The following is a 17,212-nucleotide window of genomic DNA, read 5'->3' on the forward strand; positions in this document are numbered from 1 at the left end:
ATATTGTATTCGTGTGTGTGTGTGTGTGTGTGTGTGTGTGTGTACATTTCTCTAAAACCTATGCAGATCAGAGTAGGTCTTGAGGACAGGGAAGCCACTGTGCCAAGACCCTTGGGTTTCTATGGTCTTTCCCATGACTTGAGGGTATCTTTTAATTGCCCAAGGGTTGGGGACTGGATGGCAGGTGGACTTCCAAGGTGGTCAAGATCAGTGTAGTACTTAGATTCTTCCAGAGGTGGCGTACTAGAGGGCCAAGGCAGTGACCACTGCTCTCAACTCCAAAGTCAGATTTTCTTCACCTGGGGAAAAAGGCAAAAATGAGAGGTATTTATTTATTCATTGTACACTTTAAGACCAAGTTCTTAACCAGTTTTCCTCATTTATCCTGGAAGGGGAAAAAAAATCATTTTATGGTGACAATATTACAGTACTTAGGATTCACCATCCAGTTTAAATAAATAGTTGTATTTTACCCGTACTAATTGTAATGATTATATGTTATTTTGTAGGAGATGGTGAAAAATTGTTCTAGGGGTGGGTCTTACAGATAATGAATTTACCTTTTTGTGTAATAGGTCTCTGCTTTTAATAAGCCTGCAATTTCCCCGTGGTCCAGCAAGAAAGATCCCAAATTGCATTTGGGAAGTGTCAAGGAAAATAAGCTTTCTCTCTAAAACGATGAATAATTTCAATTACTCCTCAGACTATCATTTTGGCCCATTAAACGCTTTCCCCATTTGCCATTCAGGCTGACATCAGGGGCTTTGCTATCAAAGAATATTACTGTCATCGCCTTTGTTGAAATGGGCCTTCCCTCTCCAGCTCCAAGGTCATTTTGTGCGGCCTTGGGAGGGCCGGTGGAAACAACAGCACTGCTTGTATTAATGGCATTTGGAAAAAGGCAGTGTGTTGGCCGAGGAAGAAATGCCAACTGGTGGGCCAAACTTCTGGGGAGTTCAGGCAAGTTCTCCATTCCTTGCTGGGCTGCCGTGCTCAAGGCTCGATTTCATCGGCTCTTGCAGGCTTCGTGCCGTACCTTAGCTGCCAGGGAACCTCCGGCGAGGATAACATGGACCGCTGCGTGGGGATCTTCCAGCGGAGCACGCAGCGATACAAAGAGCAGCAGGAGGAATTACGCCGCGCGGTGGCTGCCGCCCCCAAGCTGAAGCCCATCTGCTCCCAGGAGAAGCTCCTGCGGATCCTGTACCAGTACTTAAAGAAGTACCACCCCATGAGTCTGGGTACCTGCTCCCCAAGCTTCCCCTCGTCCCTGGTCCCCAGCACAGATCCTAGCAGGCCCCTGAGCTGCCAAGAGCATAGAAGCCCACATAGTTCCAAAGCCCCAGGAGTCGGTGCAAAATGGAAAGGCTCGGTTTCTTTTTTTCTTTCTTTTCTTTTTTTTTCTTTTTTTCTTTTCTCTTTTCTTTTCTTTTCTTTTTCTCTTTTCTTCTTTTTTTCTTTTCTTTTCTTTTCTTTTCCTTTCTTTTCCTTTCCTTTCCTTTTTATTCCTTTCCTTTCCTTTTCTTTTCTTTTTTCTTTTCTCTCTTTCTTCTTCTTTTTAATTTTTGCCCTAGGGTGCATGCACTTGCCAGAGAGACAGGAAAAGTGAGAAATCACCCCCTCCACACACATACACACCCCTTCATGGTACTGCCATGCCTCAATTCCTTCTCTTCCATTCTCCTCTTGGGATTTTGGGGACACAAACATACATGCCTCGTGTTTCTCAAGCTGCCAGTTCTGGGACTTGAACCTGGACTCAGCTATGTGAGATCCAGCGGCTTAAATGCCATGGCACCTGCTGACCCCAGCTAGGTTTCTTAAAACATGGAAAATACATTTCTAGGGCAGAGGGACACAGTGCTGGTTAGGAAGAGGCTGTGGTCTGAGAATTGAGACCCCTAGGCAAGTCCCAGCATATTTCAGGCGTCCGCATCTGGATCTGCAGCTGGCTTGTTCAGTTGCATTCTCTCTGCTGGGCACTGTGATTTCCCTAACCCCTCACAACCCTGTGAGGTCGAGACTGTTATCCCCATTTCAGCGATATCTCGGAGAAGTGAGGCTTTGAAAACTAGCGTCACGTGGCTGAAGTCAGAGCATGGACTCTGAAGTCAGACCTGGGTTTGAATCAGCTCCCCCAGGTACCCTGAGTGGAAGGGGTTTCACAGGAAACAAGAACAGCTAGCGCTGACGACATGTCTGTGTGATGTTAATAATCACAGCCATCCGACATAGATCTTTTATTTATTTATTTATTTTTCAGAGATTTTAGCCGTAGGGCATGTGCACTCGCTGGAAAAGAGAGACAGGAAATGAGAAATCAACCCCTCCTCACCCTAGGGTTGGTGACTCCGCAATCTCTTCTCCTCCATTCTCCTCTAGGGACTTTGGCACGCACGCACACATGCCCCACGTGAGTTTCATGTTTTCTGGGCTTTACATTTTTCTAAGCACTCTAAAGACTATTTGCATAAGAATTGGGGATCTAGCGGAGGTGAGGCCTGGGACTACTTGCTGTGTAACTTGGGGCAGCTTGCTTCCCTTCTCTGGGCTCCTGTTTCTTCATTTGGGAAGCAGATGCTCCTGAGGGTACCTTCCAGCTCTGCCGTTCTGAGACCCAGTGGCCTCATTTGGTTCATAGCAACTGGAGGAAGTTGGGGCAGGGAAACTTACCCAAGGTCACCCAGCCCCCAGAGTCAGCCACGGCCTGAGGCTGAGGGCAGGCCGGGTGCTGAGTGTGGGATGCCTTCTCCTAACTTGAATGCCTCTCTTCTCTTCTGGCCTCATGCAGATTGTCACAGAGGGCTGTCTGAAGCTTTTTGATTCATCTGAGATCTTTTGTTTGGAGAGATTTTTGCTACAGGGCACTTGTGCTCCTCCTCAGAGAGACAGAGAAAGTGAGAAATTGCTACTCCCACCCAGAGGGGATGGCCATGCCACAGTTCCTTCTAGTTCCCTCTCTTCTCAGGATGTGGGATACACACACACACACACACACACACACACACACACACACCTCACATGAGTTTCAAGCTACCAGGTCAGGAACTCAGGCCGCAGCCACCATGTGAGAGTCCAATGCCTTAACTGCGTTGTCATCTGCGGGTCCCTAATTTGAGATCCTTGAAGAGCAAACACTTGGGAGTCAGGCAGTGCTGGGTTTGGAGCCTGGAGCTAGCACTCCCTGCCCGTGTGACCTTGGCCGTGTCGCACACCTTGAAGGGCTCACTCTTCTCCATACAGAGGGAACAGCGTCACCCGCCCCTTCTGGTGTGTGAGTGAATTAAATGAGATACTGTTTGTCAAGCCCTACCACGTTGCCTGGTACAGAGAATCAACCAGTCCATGCCCTTAGTGAGTTTATAGGCCTGGGGCGTCGCCTGGGGCAGCAGTTGGGGTGCACTGAGGTTGAGAGCACTGCCCACTGCATGGCTTTCCAAAGCCCCCAGGAAGCGCGTGGCCTTTTACAGAATGCAAATACGTGAAGAAACCCCTCACGGAGCCCCCGATCCCTGGCTGGGCAGGCTACGTGCCAAGAGCCAAAGTCACCGAGTTGGGCTGTGCCATGAGGTACACTGTTATGGCTAGAAACTGCTACAAGGACTTCCTGGACATCGTGGAGCGAGCCAAGCGAGCACGCCTGAAGCCCTATGAGGAGTAAGTGTAGCTTGGTCCTGACCTCAGGCTGCAAAACCAAAAGGCGCAGACTTGGGCAGCGTTCACCAGCACCCTGTCCCACGCGCGGGCTGTTTTCGCGTCTGCTTCACTTGACAGAAGTCCTTGTTGGTAACTGCAAGGCCTTCCCCACAGGCCGCCCTCCACCCCTCACCTCTGCTCAGCATGCCCCAGCATCACTGCCTGAGGTCTTTGCTGGTTTGGAAGGGGGAGGTATAAAGCCCGTGGGGTCGCCTGTCCTGGCAGCAGCCAGGGAGATGAGGGAAGGCCATGAAAGGGGACACCAGGGCACTCCGCATGGTAGCTTGTATGGCCTCAGTTTTCTGTAAGAGGGATTATAACCCTTACTGTTAAGATAAAGAATAAGGATTAGAAATAAAGCCTACATAGTTTGCATTATTTGTATCTTTATTGTTAATAAAAGGAGTAATTCTAAGACTGTGTTCCTCCTTAGAATGTACGGGGTTAGCCTCACACAACCTCCCACTCCTTCTCCGAAAGCACAGCGCAGAGAGCTGCTGCCCAGATACCCGGATTTCTCTGTCCCAGGTAAGGGAGGATTCTTTCTTCCTTCTATTTTTTTAAAAGAATTATTTAACTTTATTATTTTTATTTATTTATTTTAATTTGACTAGAGAGGGACAGAGTGAGAGAGAGAGAGCGAACGTGAGAAAGCAAGCTGCCAGGTCCAGGATTCAAACCACAGTCGATCACGTGGGAATCCAGTGTCCAGTGCCCTTAACCATCATGCCACCTGCCAGCCCACCATGTTTTCTTTGTAAAGAGGTTTTTGGTCTAGGGCTTGCTGGGGGGGGGGGGGGGGAGAAACAGAAGCAAAGTGAGAAATCCCCCCTCAGTGGGGATGGACATCCACCAATCCCTTCTCCTCCGTTATCCTTCTGGGATCTTGGGCACACACGCACATGCGCCCAGCGTGATTTTCAAGCCACTGGATCCAGGACTTGAACTGTGGTCAGCCATGTGGGAGTCCAAGGACGTAACCGTCACACCATCTGCTGGCTTACTCCCTACTATTTTTGAAAAGGAGATGAAATGCGTGCAGTAGCCTCTCTGCTGAGCGGGGCCTGCAGCTCATGTGGATGGTTTCTCTCCCAGGTAGAACCTGTCCTGTCCTTGCCAGACCCCTGAGAGAGGACCCCAGAGCTCCAGTGATGTGTGCTTGTGCTCAGTGGCCACATATGGCAGGCAGTGGGAAAATTTATCTGGAGCCACTGTCCTCAGCCACGCATGCAGAAGGCTAGCGATGTCAAGTCTCCTAAGGAGAGGAGGGCCTCGCGGGATTCTTACGTCAGCATCAGTCCCACTGTCACACCACGGGCAATCAGGAAATCTATTAACAGAAAGTCTTTAACTGCCGCCTACACCCTATAGTGGTTGACAATAGCATGTCGTTAATGCTAAATCTTATGTTGTCATGTGGGAATAAAGAGGACACTTCTCAGCAAGCTGAAGGCTTTTGTGTTCTTCCCCCCCATTTTATGTCAGCCTTGAGAAAGCCAAGTGGGGCCATCTCTTCCTAACCCCCAAGGTGACATTGTGCAGCCACACTGATCCCTACATGAAGCCCTCGGCCGGCTCTCCAACCAGTCAGTCCCTGTCATGCAGTCTACGTCATGGCATGACATGCCCCCAACAATGACATGGAGACCATGCCCACCCTAGTCCTGCTATGCACAATCCTCATGCCCAGAAGGATCCAGTTGGCAGACACCAGCATTGTGAGTCTGCTAGGGCTGCCGTAACCTAGTACCCCAAACTGGGTGCCTGGACAACAGAGGTTCATTGTCTCACAGTGCTGGAGGCTAGACGTCCAAAATGGGGGTGTGATCAGGCCAGGCTAGCTCTGAAGCCTGTAAGAGAAACCTCCTTGCGTCTTCCTGGCCTATGGCAGCTTTAGTATTCCTTGCTTCGTAACTCCAGTCTTCATCACTGTCTTCTCCGTGTGTCTCTGTCTTCACGTGGCCATCTATGTACAAGGACATCAGTCAGACTGGATTAGGAAGCCCTTCCCCTACCCCAGAGTGCAGTATGACCTCGTAGTGATTCGTTACAGAGACATGGACCCTGTTTCCAAGTGAGTGACATTCTGAGACACTGAGGACTAGGACTCCTGTCTTTATGCAGGACACAGTTCGACCCATCACACCGGGGTATATCTTGCCACTGATAGCACTCCCTGGCCCCTCACTGGGTAGCCGCCACCGCTCAGAAGAAATCAAATGCAGCTCCCAGGGGGAAGAAAGCTCAAAAAGATGGAGCAAGCTATCCCTGGGAGTTTCCCCCAAGGGAAGAGTTTTACCAGGGCTCCTAAGTTTCCACTTGGAAATCAGGAGGTTGGAGAACTCTGAGAGAAAGTTTACCTCTTTGTTTTCAAAAACCTCCAAATGAAATTCAGTATTTCCTACTTTGATGAACGTAAGCAAAAGCAATAGGCATCCTATCACCTTAGACAGATAGAAATCACAGGTATTTCCATAGCACGTGACACTTTTTGCAGACAGCTTGAAATAAGGTCATCACCACCATGTAATCATAGTTGTTCTTAAAGCTGTATGTCTACGTTCTAACAAATTGCTACTCCATATAGGAATAAAGAAAACTATGGCTAGTTTATAAATTTGCTCTTTTTGATATTATTTCAACATGTAATAGTTTCCTTTGTAACCTCATAAATCTTACTTTATAAAATGGATGTTCTTCTAAGGGGCCCATGGGTTGCAGATGGCAACCAGGTCTCAGGCACAGAAATGGCTAAGAACCCTTGTTGAAAAAAACAACCAAGTAGTGTGTAAAGGAGGACTATCATACAAAGCAGTCCCATTTCTGAAGGATTTAGGTTATAGTACATCCCATTATTTGAAAATGTTGTGATGGGGGCTGGCAGGTGGCGTGGTGGTTAAGGTGTTGGACTCCCACATGGCCAACTGCAGTTCGAGTCCTGTACCTGGAGGCTTGCTTTCTCATTTTCCCTTTCTCTCTCTCTGTCTCTTGTGAAAATAAAATAATAATGATAATAATAATAATAAATGGAATTAAATAAATAATTCTTTAAAAAATTATGTGATGGAAGAAAACATATGAAAATGGCAGGTCATAAAACTTCAACAGCTGCAATGATGATATGGATAGTAATGTCTTTGTCTTATCTGATATGCATGGTAATTATACTGGAAAAAGAAATGTTATACACTGTAAAGATATATGTGATTAAATGTTATATAAAAAGTAAATAAGTAAATAAATTCAAGAAAAAATGTCGACAGCAGCAAACCTATGAGAATCTCTCACACACAGACTAATCCTATTTTTCTTTGTCTGCTTAAAAAAAGGGGCAAACACTGACCCATAATAATAGTGACCATTTGGGTGATGGTTCTATTGGTAGTTTTTATTTTCTTTTGTGTTGTTTCCAATTTCCCACAGCCAATAGATATTGCTTGTATAATCAAGGGGAAATGTTATTTTTTTAAAAAAAATCTTATTTGGGACCAGCAGATGATGTAATGGTTACATCACTGGACTCCCACACAGTCAACTGCAATTCAAGTCCCGAACCTCCCCCCACCCCCCGCCCCGGTGGCTTTAACCTCATGCCAGATGTGTGTGTGTCTGCATGCCCAAAATACTGAGAGGAGATGAGAAGGGATTGCGATGTGTCCATCCACCCCGAAATGGGGGGGGACGATTTCTCACTTTCTGTCTCTCTGGCAAACACATGTGCCTTATAGCAAAAATCTCTCTTAAAACAAAAAACAAAAAACCTTATTTGAATCCACTCAAAGTTTGTTTTATTTTTTGTTTCTTTCTTTCTTTTTTTTTTTTTTTTTTAGGTTTTTGTCAAAGGGCACATGTACTTACCAGAAAGGAGAGAGACAGAGATTCAGAGAGGGAAATCATCCCCCAGTGGGGAAGGCCATGTTGTAATCCCTCCTCCTCTCTGGATTTAGGGCACACATGCACACAAGCCACGTATGATTTTCAGGCCTCCAGGTCCAAGACTCAAACCATGGTCGGCCATGTGGGGGTCTAGCACCTTAACCACTACACCAGCTGCTGGCCCTGGCTCTAAGATATTTTAATATTATAGAAATGGTATGTTTGAAGGAAAAGAGCCACATCTAATAGAAGGTAGCGGGCTTTGTCTTCAAAGGGCTGGAGCACAGCTTGGTGTGTAGTTGAGATTTTTTTCCCCAGCTTTTTAAAAGCCGTAGAGGAGTGACCCCACAATCTCAGAAAGGAAACCAGAGGATAGCTCTCCTACCTGCCCCAGGCAGTGTGGCCCGGTCTGCTAGTCTCCTGCTAGCCCCTCAGGACTAAGGAGTATGGAGGGCATGTTGTCTGTCCCTCCTCCCCAAACCACAATGTTTTTAGAAATGGCTGCTTGGTTATGGGGGTCTCTGCCCATGAAATTAAGGAGGCACCAGGACTGAAACGACTCATCTTACTCTCATCCATGGGATCTTATCATGCATCCATAGTTAAGTCATTTAAAAATTCATCTTGGGGACCAGCAGTTAGCGTAAGGGCTGTGTCGCTGGACTCCCACGTAGTCGACTGCTGTTCGCGTCCTGGACCCAGTGGCTTAAAACTCACTCCGGGCACGTGTGCCAAGAGGAGAATGGAGAAGGGATTGCGGTGTGGCCATCCCCGCTGCGGGGGTGATTTCTCGCTTTCTGTCTCTCTCTGTCTGTCTGGCAAGCGCACGCACCTTATAGCAAAAACTCCCCCCCCCCCAAATAATTCATTTTGCAGTAGCTTTTTAAGCATGGCTTGATCTGAAAAACCAAATCCCCCTCCAAAAAAACACAGCCCAGTGACAGCAGTAACAAAATTGAAGAAACACAATTCAAACCATCTTTAGTAGTATCTAATTCTTCTACAACTTTAGGATTAAGATGACCAGGTTCACCGTGCAAATCTCTAACTCCTTTTGTTTAAGCAGTTCCGTATTGCAATTCTTTTCTTTAATCTTTATCCTTTCTATTTCTTCCTAGCCTATAATTTTTCGAGCACTGCCTGTCGGGGGTGGAGGAGTGGAGAGGTGATTTTCCCGCTCAGCCGTAATTATCATTATTAGTACAGGCTGCATCCTTAATGAGCTCATTCTTGCTACTAAAAACAATTCTATTACCTGATAAGACAAAATTCCCTGGGCCAATTAGGCCCTGGGTCGGGCAAGTTTGACTTCCCTGGCAATTAAAGTGCTCCTTAGAAGACTTTCTCTCTCTGCAAGAATTGACAGACCGCCGGAGGCTGGCACTGGGGGGAGATGCCAGGGTTCTCTGTCCCCATTCCCTATCCCACAGCGTGGTGACCAGCTGGCTTTGAAGAGCTCAGTCACGGCTTTCACCCAGCTGTGACGTGTGTGGCCAGGAGCCAGACTCCCTGGGTTCTTATCTCAACTTAGCTGTTCTTCAACTGCGTGACTCTGGATGCTTCCCTTAACCTCTCTGAGCATTCTATTCCTACTATTTTTTTTGTTTAAAAAGAATTATTTATTTAATTTTACTTATTATTATTATCTTTCGATTTGCTTTAGGGCATGTGTGCTTGCCAGAGAGAGACATAGAGAAAGAGAGACAAAGAGAGAGAAGGAAAATGAGAAAGAAGCCGCCGGGTCTGAGACTCGAACTGTGATTGGCCATGTGGGGTCCAGCAAGTTAATCACCACGCCCCCTGCTGGCCCCACATTCCTACTTTGTAAAATGAAGATCATGAAAGAATCTGCCCAGTAGCACGGGTATGAAGACGACAAGACTAGGCAGGTAAGCCCGGCCCACGCGACTCAGTAAATATTGTTACTCTCAGTTAACACCGGGATAAGGAGCCCTGGGAAAGTGCCGGAGCTGACATGGCTATGGCAGCACAGCGAGTTATTGACAGCGCAGGGTTCAGAACCCAGAGCTCCTGCCCCTAAAGGAGTCCTCTGGTTACCACTGTATTTTTCTTCCCGGGATCGCACCACGTGCGGCAGGCGGAACAGGTAGGAGCAGCGGTCAGTGAGGGCACCACAGTAGCGGCCAGTGAGCACTTGCGCCTAAGCGGTTTCATGGGAATAGCTCTCCCCGCTAGAGGGCACATGTCTTCACCAGACAAAGACAGAGGAAGAAAGCACCCTGCCCCTCAAATGGGGTGTGGTCGTGCTTCAGTTCCTTCTCTTCCATTTCTCTGCCCTGTCAGGATCTGGGGACACACATGCACCTGACACGTTTAAGCTGCCCAGGCCAGAAGTTGAACTACATGGCCAGCTCTGTAGGATGATCTGCTCCCTTGACCACCAGGTCATAAGCCTGAGATAAAGTTACTATAAATATTTTCATTTTACAAACTGAGGCATGTAACAAGTGAGTAATTTGCTCCGGGTTACACTGGGCAGTCTGAGGCCTGCATCTGTACCCTAAACCTTTCTGTGAGTCTTCTCTGAGGCCACAGAGACAGTAACATGAACTACTTTTTTTCTTTAACTATTTTATTAATTATTATTATTATTATTTTGCCAGAAAGAGACAGAGCAAGAGAGAGAAGGAAAGTGAGAAAGCAAGCTGCCAGGTCTGGGACTTAAACCATGGTCAACCATGTGGGAGTCCAGGGCCTTAACCACCGCGCCACCTGCTGGCCCAACAGTACTTCTAAATGAGGTGTGGTTTCAACGTGGCATAGATTCAGAAAGAAAACAGGTGAAGGGCTAAACGAGAGGAGCAGGAAGTACGATAAACAGGATAAGGAGGGCTAGGATGTCGCAAACTGGGCAATGAGTCCTCGTCCCTGTTTGTCCCACGCTCCTGCTGAGTGATCCCGAGCAAGAAACTCGCTGCTCCAAACCTCCACTTTCTTTTACTTATTTATTTTTAGAGAGACAGTTTTGCTATGGGGCTTATACGCTCACCAGAGATACAGAGGGAGACAGAGAGAGAGCAAGAAATCACGCTCCAGGGGAGATGGTCAGGCTGCAATCCCTTTTCCTCCGTTCTCCTCCTGGGATTTTGGGCACACACACCAGATGTGAGTTTCAAGCCATTGGGTCTGGGACTTGAACTGTAGTCGGCCATGTGGGAGTCCAATGCACTATGCCACCTGCCAGCCCTGCTTTCCATTATTTAATGATAAAAATACCTTCCTTGTGCTCTTGTTTTGGAAGATTCAATGGAATAATATGCACAAAGGCTTAGCATGGTGTTTTGCAGGCAGAAACTCACGGTCCTCTGTTTCCTGTTGACTACAGCTAAACACACGAGAACTGAACAGCAGCAAGAAAGACAAAGGCTAAGAGATTCCTCTAAGGATGGAGACGATGTCATCTCTCTGCACTGTACTTGGGCCTTTCTCATCAGCCCCCATCACAACCCAAGAGTTTCAAAAGCTGGGGTCTTGGTGTCTTCTTTCCCGGAAGGCCCCTGGGATCCTTAGGCAAATTACCTCTCTTCAGAATGACCAGAGTTTCCCCAGGAGCCTGGTCTAGGTGAGCGCTGCACAAGTGTGAGCTCTTGTTAGGTGACGTCCATGCAGGCAGAGCCTCCGTCCCTCTCTGTGCCTCTCGCCAGCCTCTGACTTCCAGCTGAGGGGGGTGGGCAAAGGGTTTGGGGTGCGGGAGTGGGGACACCATTCCATTAGCCTACCCAGGGGAAAGATGATCGTAGTCCCCCAAAGGCAGAATCATAACCCCCACAAAAGCCTCATGTGTATATTTAGATTAAAGCACAGTTTGTTAGGATTCTGCAAAGCCTTGGGGAGAGACATGCCTGACGTCTTCTGAGCAGCCTAGAACTCTATCCAGAGAGGCGCTCCATGGCCTGCAGGGGCTGGGCACCCCGCCAACGTCCCTCAGACCTCATTCGTGATGGGCGCTCTCCTGGTCACACGAGGACAGCTCCCCTCCAGCCTCTCTGTCTGGCTGCAGGCCCCTTTGCTCGCCATAATTCTAGACTCTGCACCAGGGTCGGGTTGCCAGCTGTACATACTCCTTGTCTGATGCCAGTTTGCCTAAAACTACTTCTAGCTGGTTAAGCTCAACCCCATTTGGGGGAGCATCTGAAGTATTTTTCAACTTCCTTGTCTAAGGGTATATTCTGACAATTTCATGATTCATGTGTATATTTGTCACATCTGCAGCTTTGTGATGCTTGGGACTGTTTTGTTTCCCTTGTCCTTTTTTTTTTATTATCTATTTATGAAGACTTTGTGGACTTACTAGCTAGTGTGTCCAAAAGACTTTCCTGTTAGATTTATCGTCACAAAGACAGCATTTTACTTGACTGCTAACTCGGCCTCCTGCCTTGAAGATGCCAACCTTTATGACAGAACAAATTACGAAGGTTCTTCCAAGCCAGAGGCTGGAAACTTCCTATAAAGGGCTAGATGGGAACTCTTCTAGCCTTCAGGGGCTTTTTGGTCTCTGACACAACTACTTAATTCTGCTGTTTGAGCTGGAAAGCCACCATAGACAATATGTAAATGAATGGGTGGCTCCGTTCCAATAAAACTTTATTTATAGACACTGACATTTTGATTTCAGATACCTTTCATGTATCAAGAAGCGTTAGTCATCTTTTGAATGTCTAAGAAATCATCCAAAATGTGAAAAGCATTTTTAGCTGGGTGGCTGTGTAGAAGCATGTCCTAACTGACCAACCCCTGATTTAAGCCACAAATAACCAAACATGTGGGTTATCCTAGCCAGCATCTAGATGTGTTTCTGGATTAAAATGGAATGAGCAGGATTCTCCAAAGCTCGGGGGAGAGTGAGTATGTGCCTGGGGTCTCTTGAGCACCTGGGGCTCCATCCAGAAGGGGCGTGGGCACCGGGCACTGGTGGTGTAAGCCATATGGATTGAGCAGGCACCCCCGATCTCGGAAGCTGAACCCAGAACACGGAGGATACAGCCCAAGCCTACTGCAAAGCAGGAGAGAGACAAAGTCAGAGCTTGCGTTAACTGGGAGAAAGCCTGCAGTCGCTTGAGAGAAAAGGTAGAAACAAAGGCCTCGTAGAGGCTTTTCATACCCTGCATTAAAGTTAAAATCTAATTTAGATGAAAATGGGTGGATAGAAATTAAAGGCGCGTGTGTAGCTGTCGCTGTTAACAACCGTGCTCCCTGTAACGGTAGCTTTACCAAATTTATTCTCTTGGTTTGAAAATAAAGATGCTTTTTGAAATTTGATTTTGTTGTTTTCCAAATTGTTTTAGCTTTGTGAATAGGACGAACTCCATTTCTGATCTGCCTCAAACAAAAATAGAGCATTAAAGTGTTTAAGATTCAATCAAAGGCTTGCTGTGCTCCGCACAATATTAAAATAACAGAAAAATCAATTCGGTTTTTATTTTGAACATGATTGGTCACAAACAGCATTTTAATAGATAACACTGATTATATGGTAGCAAATGTAATTTATATATACTGAGCGCTATGCCTTTGTCAGAGTCATCATTAAGGAATTTGACACGTATGCAGGAGAACAATAAATGTCAACTGAAATATATACCAGTTAGATACGAATGGGGCGCTGACATGAGTGACGCCGGCACGCGCTGTACTTAGAAGTACTAACGTGCAGCCTAAAGTAGCTTGGTTTTCAAACAAGAACACTTTTATGCTGTCATTTAAAATATCTCACATTTCTGAAGGTCAGGAATAAATGGCACTATTAGCATTAAAAGCTAGTAAAGGAAAACGTAATTTGTTGTTCATTTAACATAACATTTTATGAAATAGCTTTGTAAAGTATTCATTTTTTTTCTTCCCTCCCTAGAGAGGCTGAGAGGACAAGATGAAGGTGCCTTATTCTCAACGAGAGCTTGTGAACATCTTTGTTCCTGTTAGCGTCTTGGAGTCTAAGATCTTTGTGGAATGACGTGGTTCGTGCCTGGGCAGGTTAATGCTATGAAAGACAGCCATACACGGTTCTGGCTGGCTCCAGCACAGTGCCGTCCAGGTCCTGGTTTGGTCCTCAGCAGTAGGTGCCATTTGGGACAGGAATGACAGTTGCCATGAGGGATACGTGGTGAGACTGTCAGAAACTGGAGGTGGGGACTTTCAGTGTGGTAGACACAGTCCTCGTGAGAAAAGAGGGAGGCTCTTGCTGCGTTTCTCGGGATAAACCAGGATTCAAACCCAAATATAGACAGGGGTGGGAGCACCCTGGGGGCATCGGTGAGAGAAACCTGCCAATCACCTTTCACTAGCCACAGGGCCTTCAAAATCTTTCAGCTACAAAATATCATAAGCCTCATCCAGCTTCAGAGTATTTCTAATATGCAGCCAGGGCTGAAGATGTCTGTCCTGTAGTTCGGAGTTTAACTGAGATCCGAAACATCTGACAGGTCTCAGACAAGGACTTACCTCATTACTCCAGGGTAAGATTTTAAATGCTCTGTCCACAGGGCTTCAAGAAAAATCATTTAGAAAATAAAAAGAAAAGGAAAAAGGAGAATGAAGCAAAAATCCCAAGATACAGAAGTTAGTTCTAATATGGATGAGAGGCCTCCCAGTGAAGGGAAGAGAAAGCTTTTACCCTCATTCTCCAAGTCTCCGTGGATGAATCACAGGCAAGTAACGCTTTTCAAGAACCAGCCACCGCTAGCCTTCCACCATTCTCAGAATCTGTTAAGCGCAACCATTTCTGGATGGCAAGAATTGAACAGTGAATCCTCCCACCCTGGCCCAACAAGTGCACACTATACGACCACTCCCTGAGCCCTGAAAAATGACATTCCCTACCTGGCACCAGCCCATTTATTCACTGAGGGATGCCAGGAGAGAGTGGGCAGTTCTGCCAGGAGCCAGTGGGAGGCTGTGTGGGGGCAGGAGGTGGGCTGGAATGGCTGCATACACACAGGCAAGGCTGGGAAGAACAGTTAGCGTAATGGCTATGTCACTGGACTCCTATGTAGTCAACCACGGTTCAAGTCCCAGACCCGGTGGCCCAGTGGCTTAAACTCATGCCAGACATGTGTGCATGTGTGCCCAAGATCCTGAGAGGAGAATGGAGGAGAAGGGATTGTGGCGTGGCCATCTTCCCGGGGGTGATTTCTTGCTTTCTGTCTCTCCGTCTCTCTCTGTCTTTGTGGCGAGCGCACACGCCCTATAGGAAAAAAACCTCTACAACAAAACAAAACAAAAGACACAGTCAAGGCTGTCCCATACTGAGGAGGTGCCAGGTCCCCCAAGGCTGGACACAGCCTAGAGAGAAAACACACAAGCTGAGGCCATTGTCTAGCTGAGGAGGGAAAGCTGGAAACCAGGGCCTGCCTGCCTCACCTGGCCCTGACCAGGTGTGGGTTCCAATGGTTGGAAGCTTCTGGGGCTATGGCACCAGCAGAACCCTCTGGGTATGAACTGGGGCAAGGCAAGTCACATGTGGCCCCCAGGGACAGCTGCCCCAGGCCTTTCTACTGACTTTCCATGTCTACCATGGCGTAGGATCAATCGAGAAAATACTTGCATATTGCAGAACATTCCAATTTTAGTATTAACTCTTTAGAAATTATATTTAAAGATGCCTGTGATTAGGACCAGCAGGTGGCATAATGGTTACATCGCTGGACTCCCACACAGTCAACTGCAAGTTAGAGTGCTGGACCCAGTGGCTTAAAACTCATGCCAGGCATGTGTGCATGTGTGCTCAAGATCCTAAGAGGAGAATGAAGAAGGGATCGTGGCATGGCCATCCCCCCGGGAGGTGATTTCTCTCTTTCTGTCTCTCTGTCTCATCCTATAGCAAAACTCTAGCTTAAAAAACTATATACATATATATATACACACACACAGATATATATGTATATATATGTATATATAAATACATAAAGATGCCTGTGATTAGCAAAATATTGGACAAGTCATAGAGAAAGAAGCATAACCATCAAACACTGAGTAAGATATTCACCCTCATTCATAATAAAATATATGCAAATTACAATTTAAAGATAAGCACTTCTACCTGTCAGATTGGCCCAAAATTTGACAATCCATGCTGGTGAGGGTGTGATGTGCTCTCATATTTAAATAGACCGTATGAGGGCTGGTCCCATGGCACAAAGGTAATCAGGCTCAAGACCAGCCTGATCCCACATGACAACTGTGATTCCCGTCGCTGGCCTGAAGCACACTGGGCAGTCACAAGTGCCCAAGATCCAATGGGCTGCAGGACTGGAGCAAGGGGGTCACAGCATGACCAGATGCTGTGGAGGGGGATCACCCCCGCGCACATCACACTAGCTTAAAAAACTATATACATATATATATACACACACACAGATATATATGTATATATATGTATATATAAATACATAAAGATGCCTGTGATTAGCAAAATATTGGACAAGTCATAGAGAAAGAAGCATAACCATCAAACACTGAGTAAGATATTCACCCTCATTCATAATAAAATATATGCAAATTACAATTTAAAGATAAGCACTTCTACCTGTCAGATTGGCCCAAAATTTGACAATCCATGCTGGTGAGGGTGTGATGTGCTCTCATATTTAAATAGACCGTATGAGGGCTGGTCCCATGGCACAAAGGTAATCAGGCTCAAGACCAGCCTGATCCCACATGACAACTGTGATTCCCGTCGCTGGCCTGAAGCACACTGGGCAGGCACAAGTGCCCAAGATCCAATGGGCTGCAGGACTGGAGCAAGGGGGTCACAGCATGACCAGATGCTGTGGAGGGTGCTCACCCCCGCACACACACACACACACTTACACCCGTGAGTGCTGTATCATGAATTAAAACATTTTTAAATAAATAAAAAAGAATGAAGCACATGAAATTGCCAGTATTTTGACTTTATTGGCTTGTGAAAGTGACAATTTCATATGGTTTTATCTATTGTGTGGTTTGTTGGAGTGTATAATTGGCACAATTGTTATAAAGGGCAGTTTGGCCATATGGGTAAAAATATATCTTCAACATTTATTGGACAAATATGCAAAGTACAGGAGATATAAAAATATATTAATTGCACGAATATGTACAATTAAAAAATTTTGGAAACCTCCTCTGTCCATTAGCAGGTCTGACCACATGCTATGTACATCTCTCAGTGGAATCTGTGAAGCCACAGGAAGAATGAAGCAGCTCCTTCTGTATCATTAGAGAATAATATCCACTTGATTGTGAATGAAAAAGGCAAGATGCAGAGCAGTGTACATGCCACTGTTTGTACTTGGGCAAACAAGGTGGCGTGGGGTTGAGGTGTGAGGGATAGATACCGTGAGATGTGCCTGTGTACATGTAGAATACTGCTGGAGAAAATCCCATTAAAGGAAGAGCTGAGAGACTTGAAGGCAAGGTTGGGAAGAGCCTCTCCTTTTATAAGAATATTCTTCTATATCATTCAAATTTAGTGCCATGTGGATACATGGGACATTTTTAGAAAGCTCTCTTTCTCCATGTCACAGGTGGATTTTTTTTTTAAGAGAGATTTTTGCTATAGAGCACATGTGCTCACTGGAGACAGACAGAAAGCAAGAAATCATCCCCCAGGGGGATGGCCACGTGGCAGTCCCTTCTCCTC

The 17,212-nt window shown here is 46.4% G+C and overlaps 1 protein-coding gene across 3 annotated transcripts in view; it reads left to right on the top strand.

Annotated features, from left to right (window-relative positions):
- SPMIP5 (sperm microtubule inner protein 5) overlaps positions 1 to 11,118 on the top strand; it is a 14,397-nt gene extending 3,279 nt beyond the window's left edge. Inside the window, exons 3-6 of one of the 3 annotated variants that reach the window (XM_006142214.2) lie at positions 1,023 to 1,241; positions 3,471 to 3,657; positions 4,130 to 4,224; positions 10,919 to 11,118. In XM_006142214.2, coding sequence (XP_006142276.1) covers positions 1,023 to 1,241; positions 3,471 to 3,657; positions 4,130 to 4,224; positions 10,919 to 11,103 — 686 coding nt within the window. In that variant the 3' untranslated portion in view covers positions 11,104 to 11,118. Of the gene's footprint in view, positions 1 to 1,022; positions 1,242 to 3,470; positions 3,658 to 4,129; positions 4,225 to 4,791; positions 5,160 to 10,918 lie in introns of those variants that run through there. The other 2 variants (XM_006142215.2, XM_006142216.3) reach the window with 2 other exon arrangements.
- The last annotated feature ends 6,094 nt before the right edge of the window (positions 11,119 to 17,212 follow it).

Source organism: Tupaia chinensis, unplaced genomic scaffold, assembly GCF_000334495.1.
Source record: "Tupaia chinensis unplaced genomic scaffold, TupChi_1.0 Scaffold000069_1, whole genome shotgun sequence".
NCBI classification, from domain to species: Eukaryota; Metazoa; Chordata; class Mammalia; order Scandentia; family Tupaiidae; genus Tupaia; species Tupaia belangeri.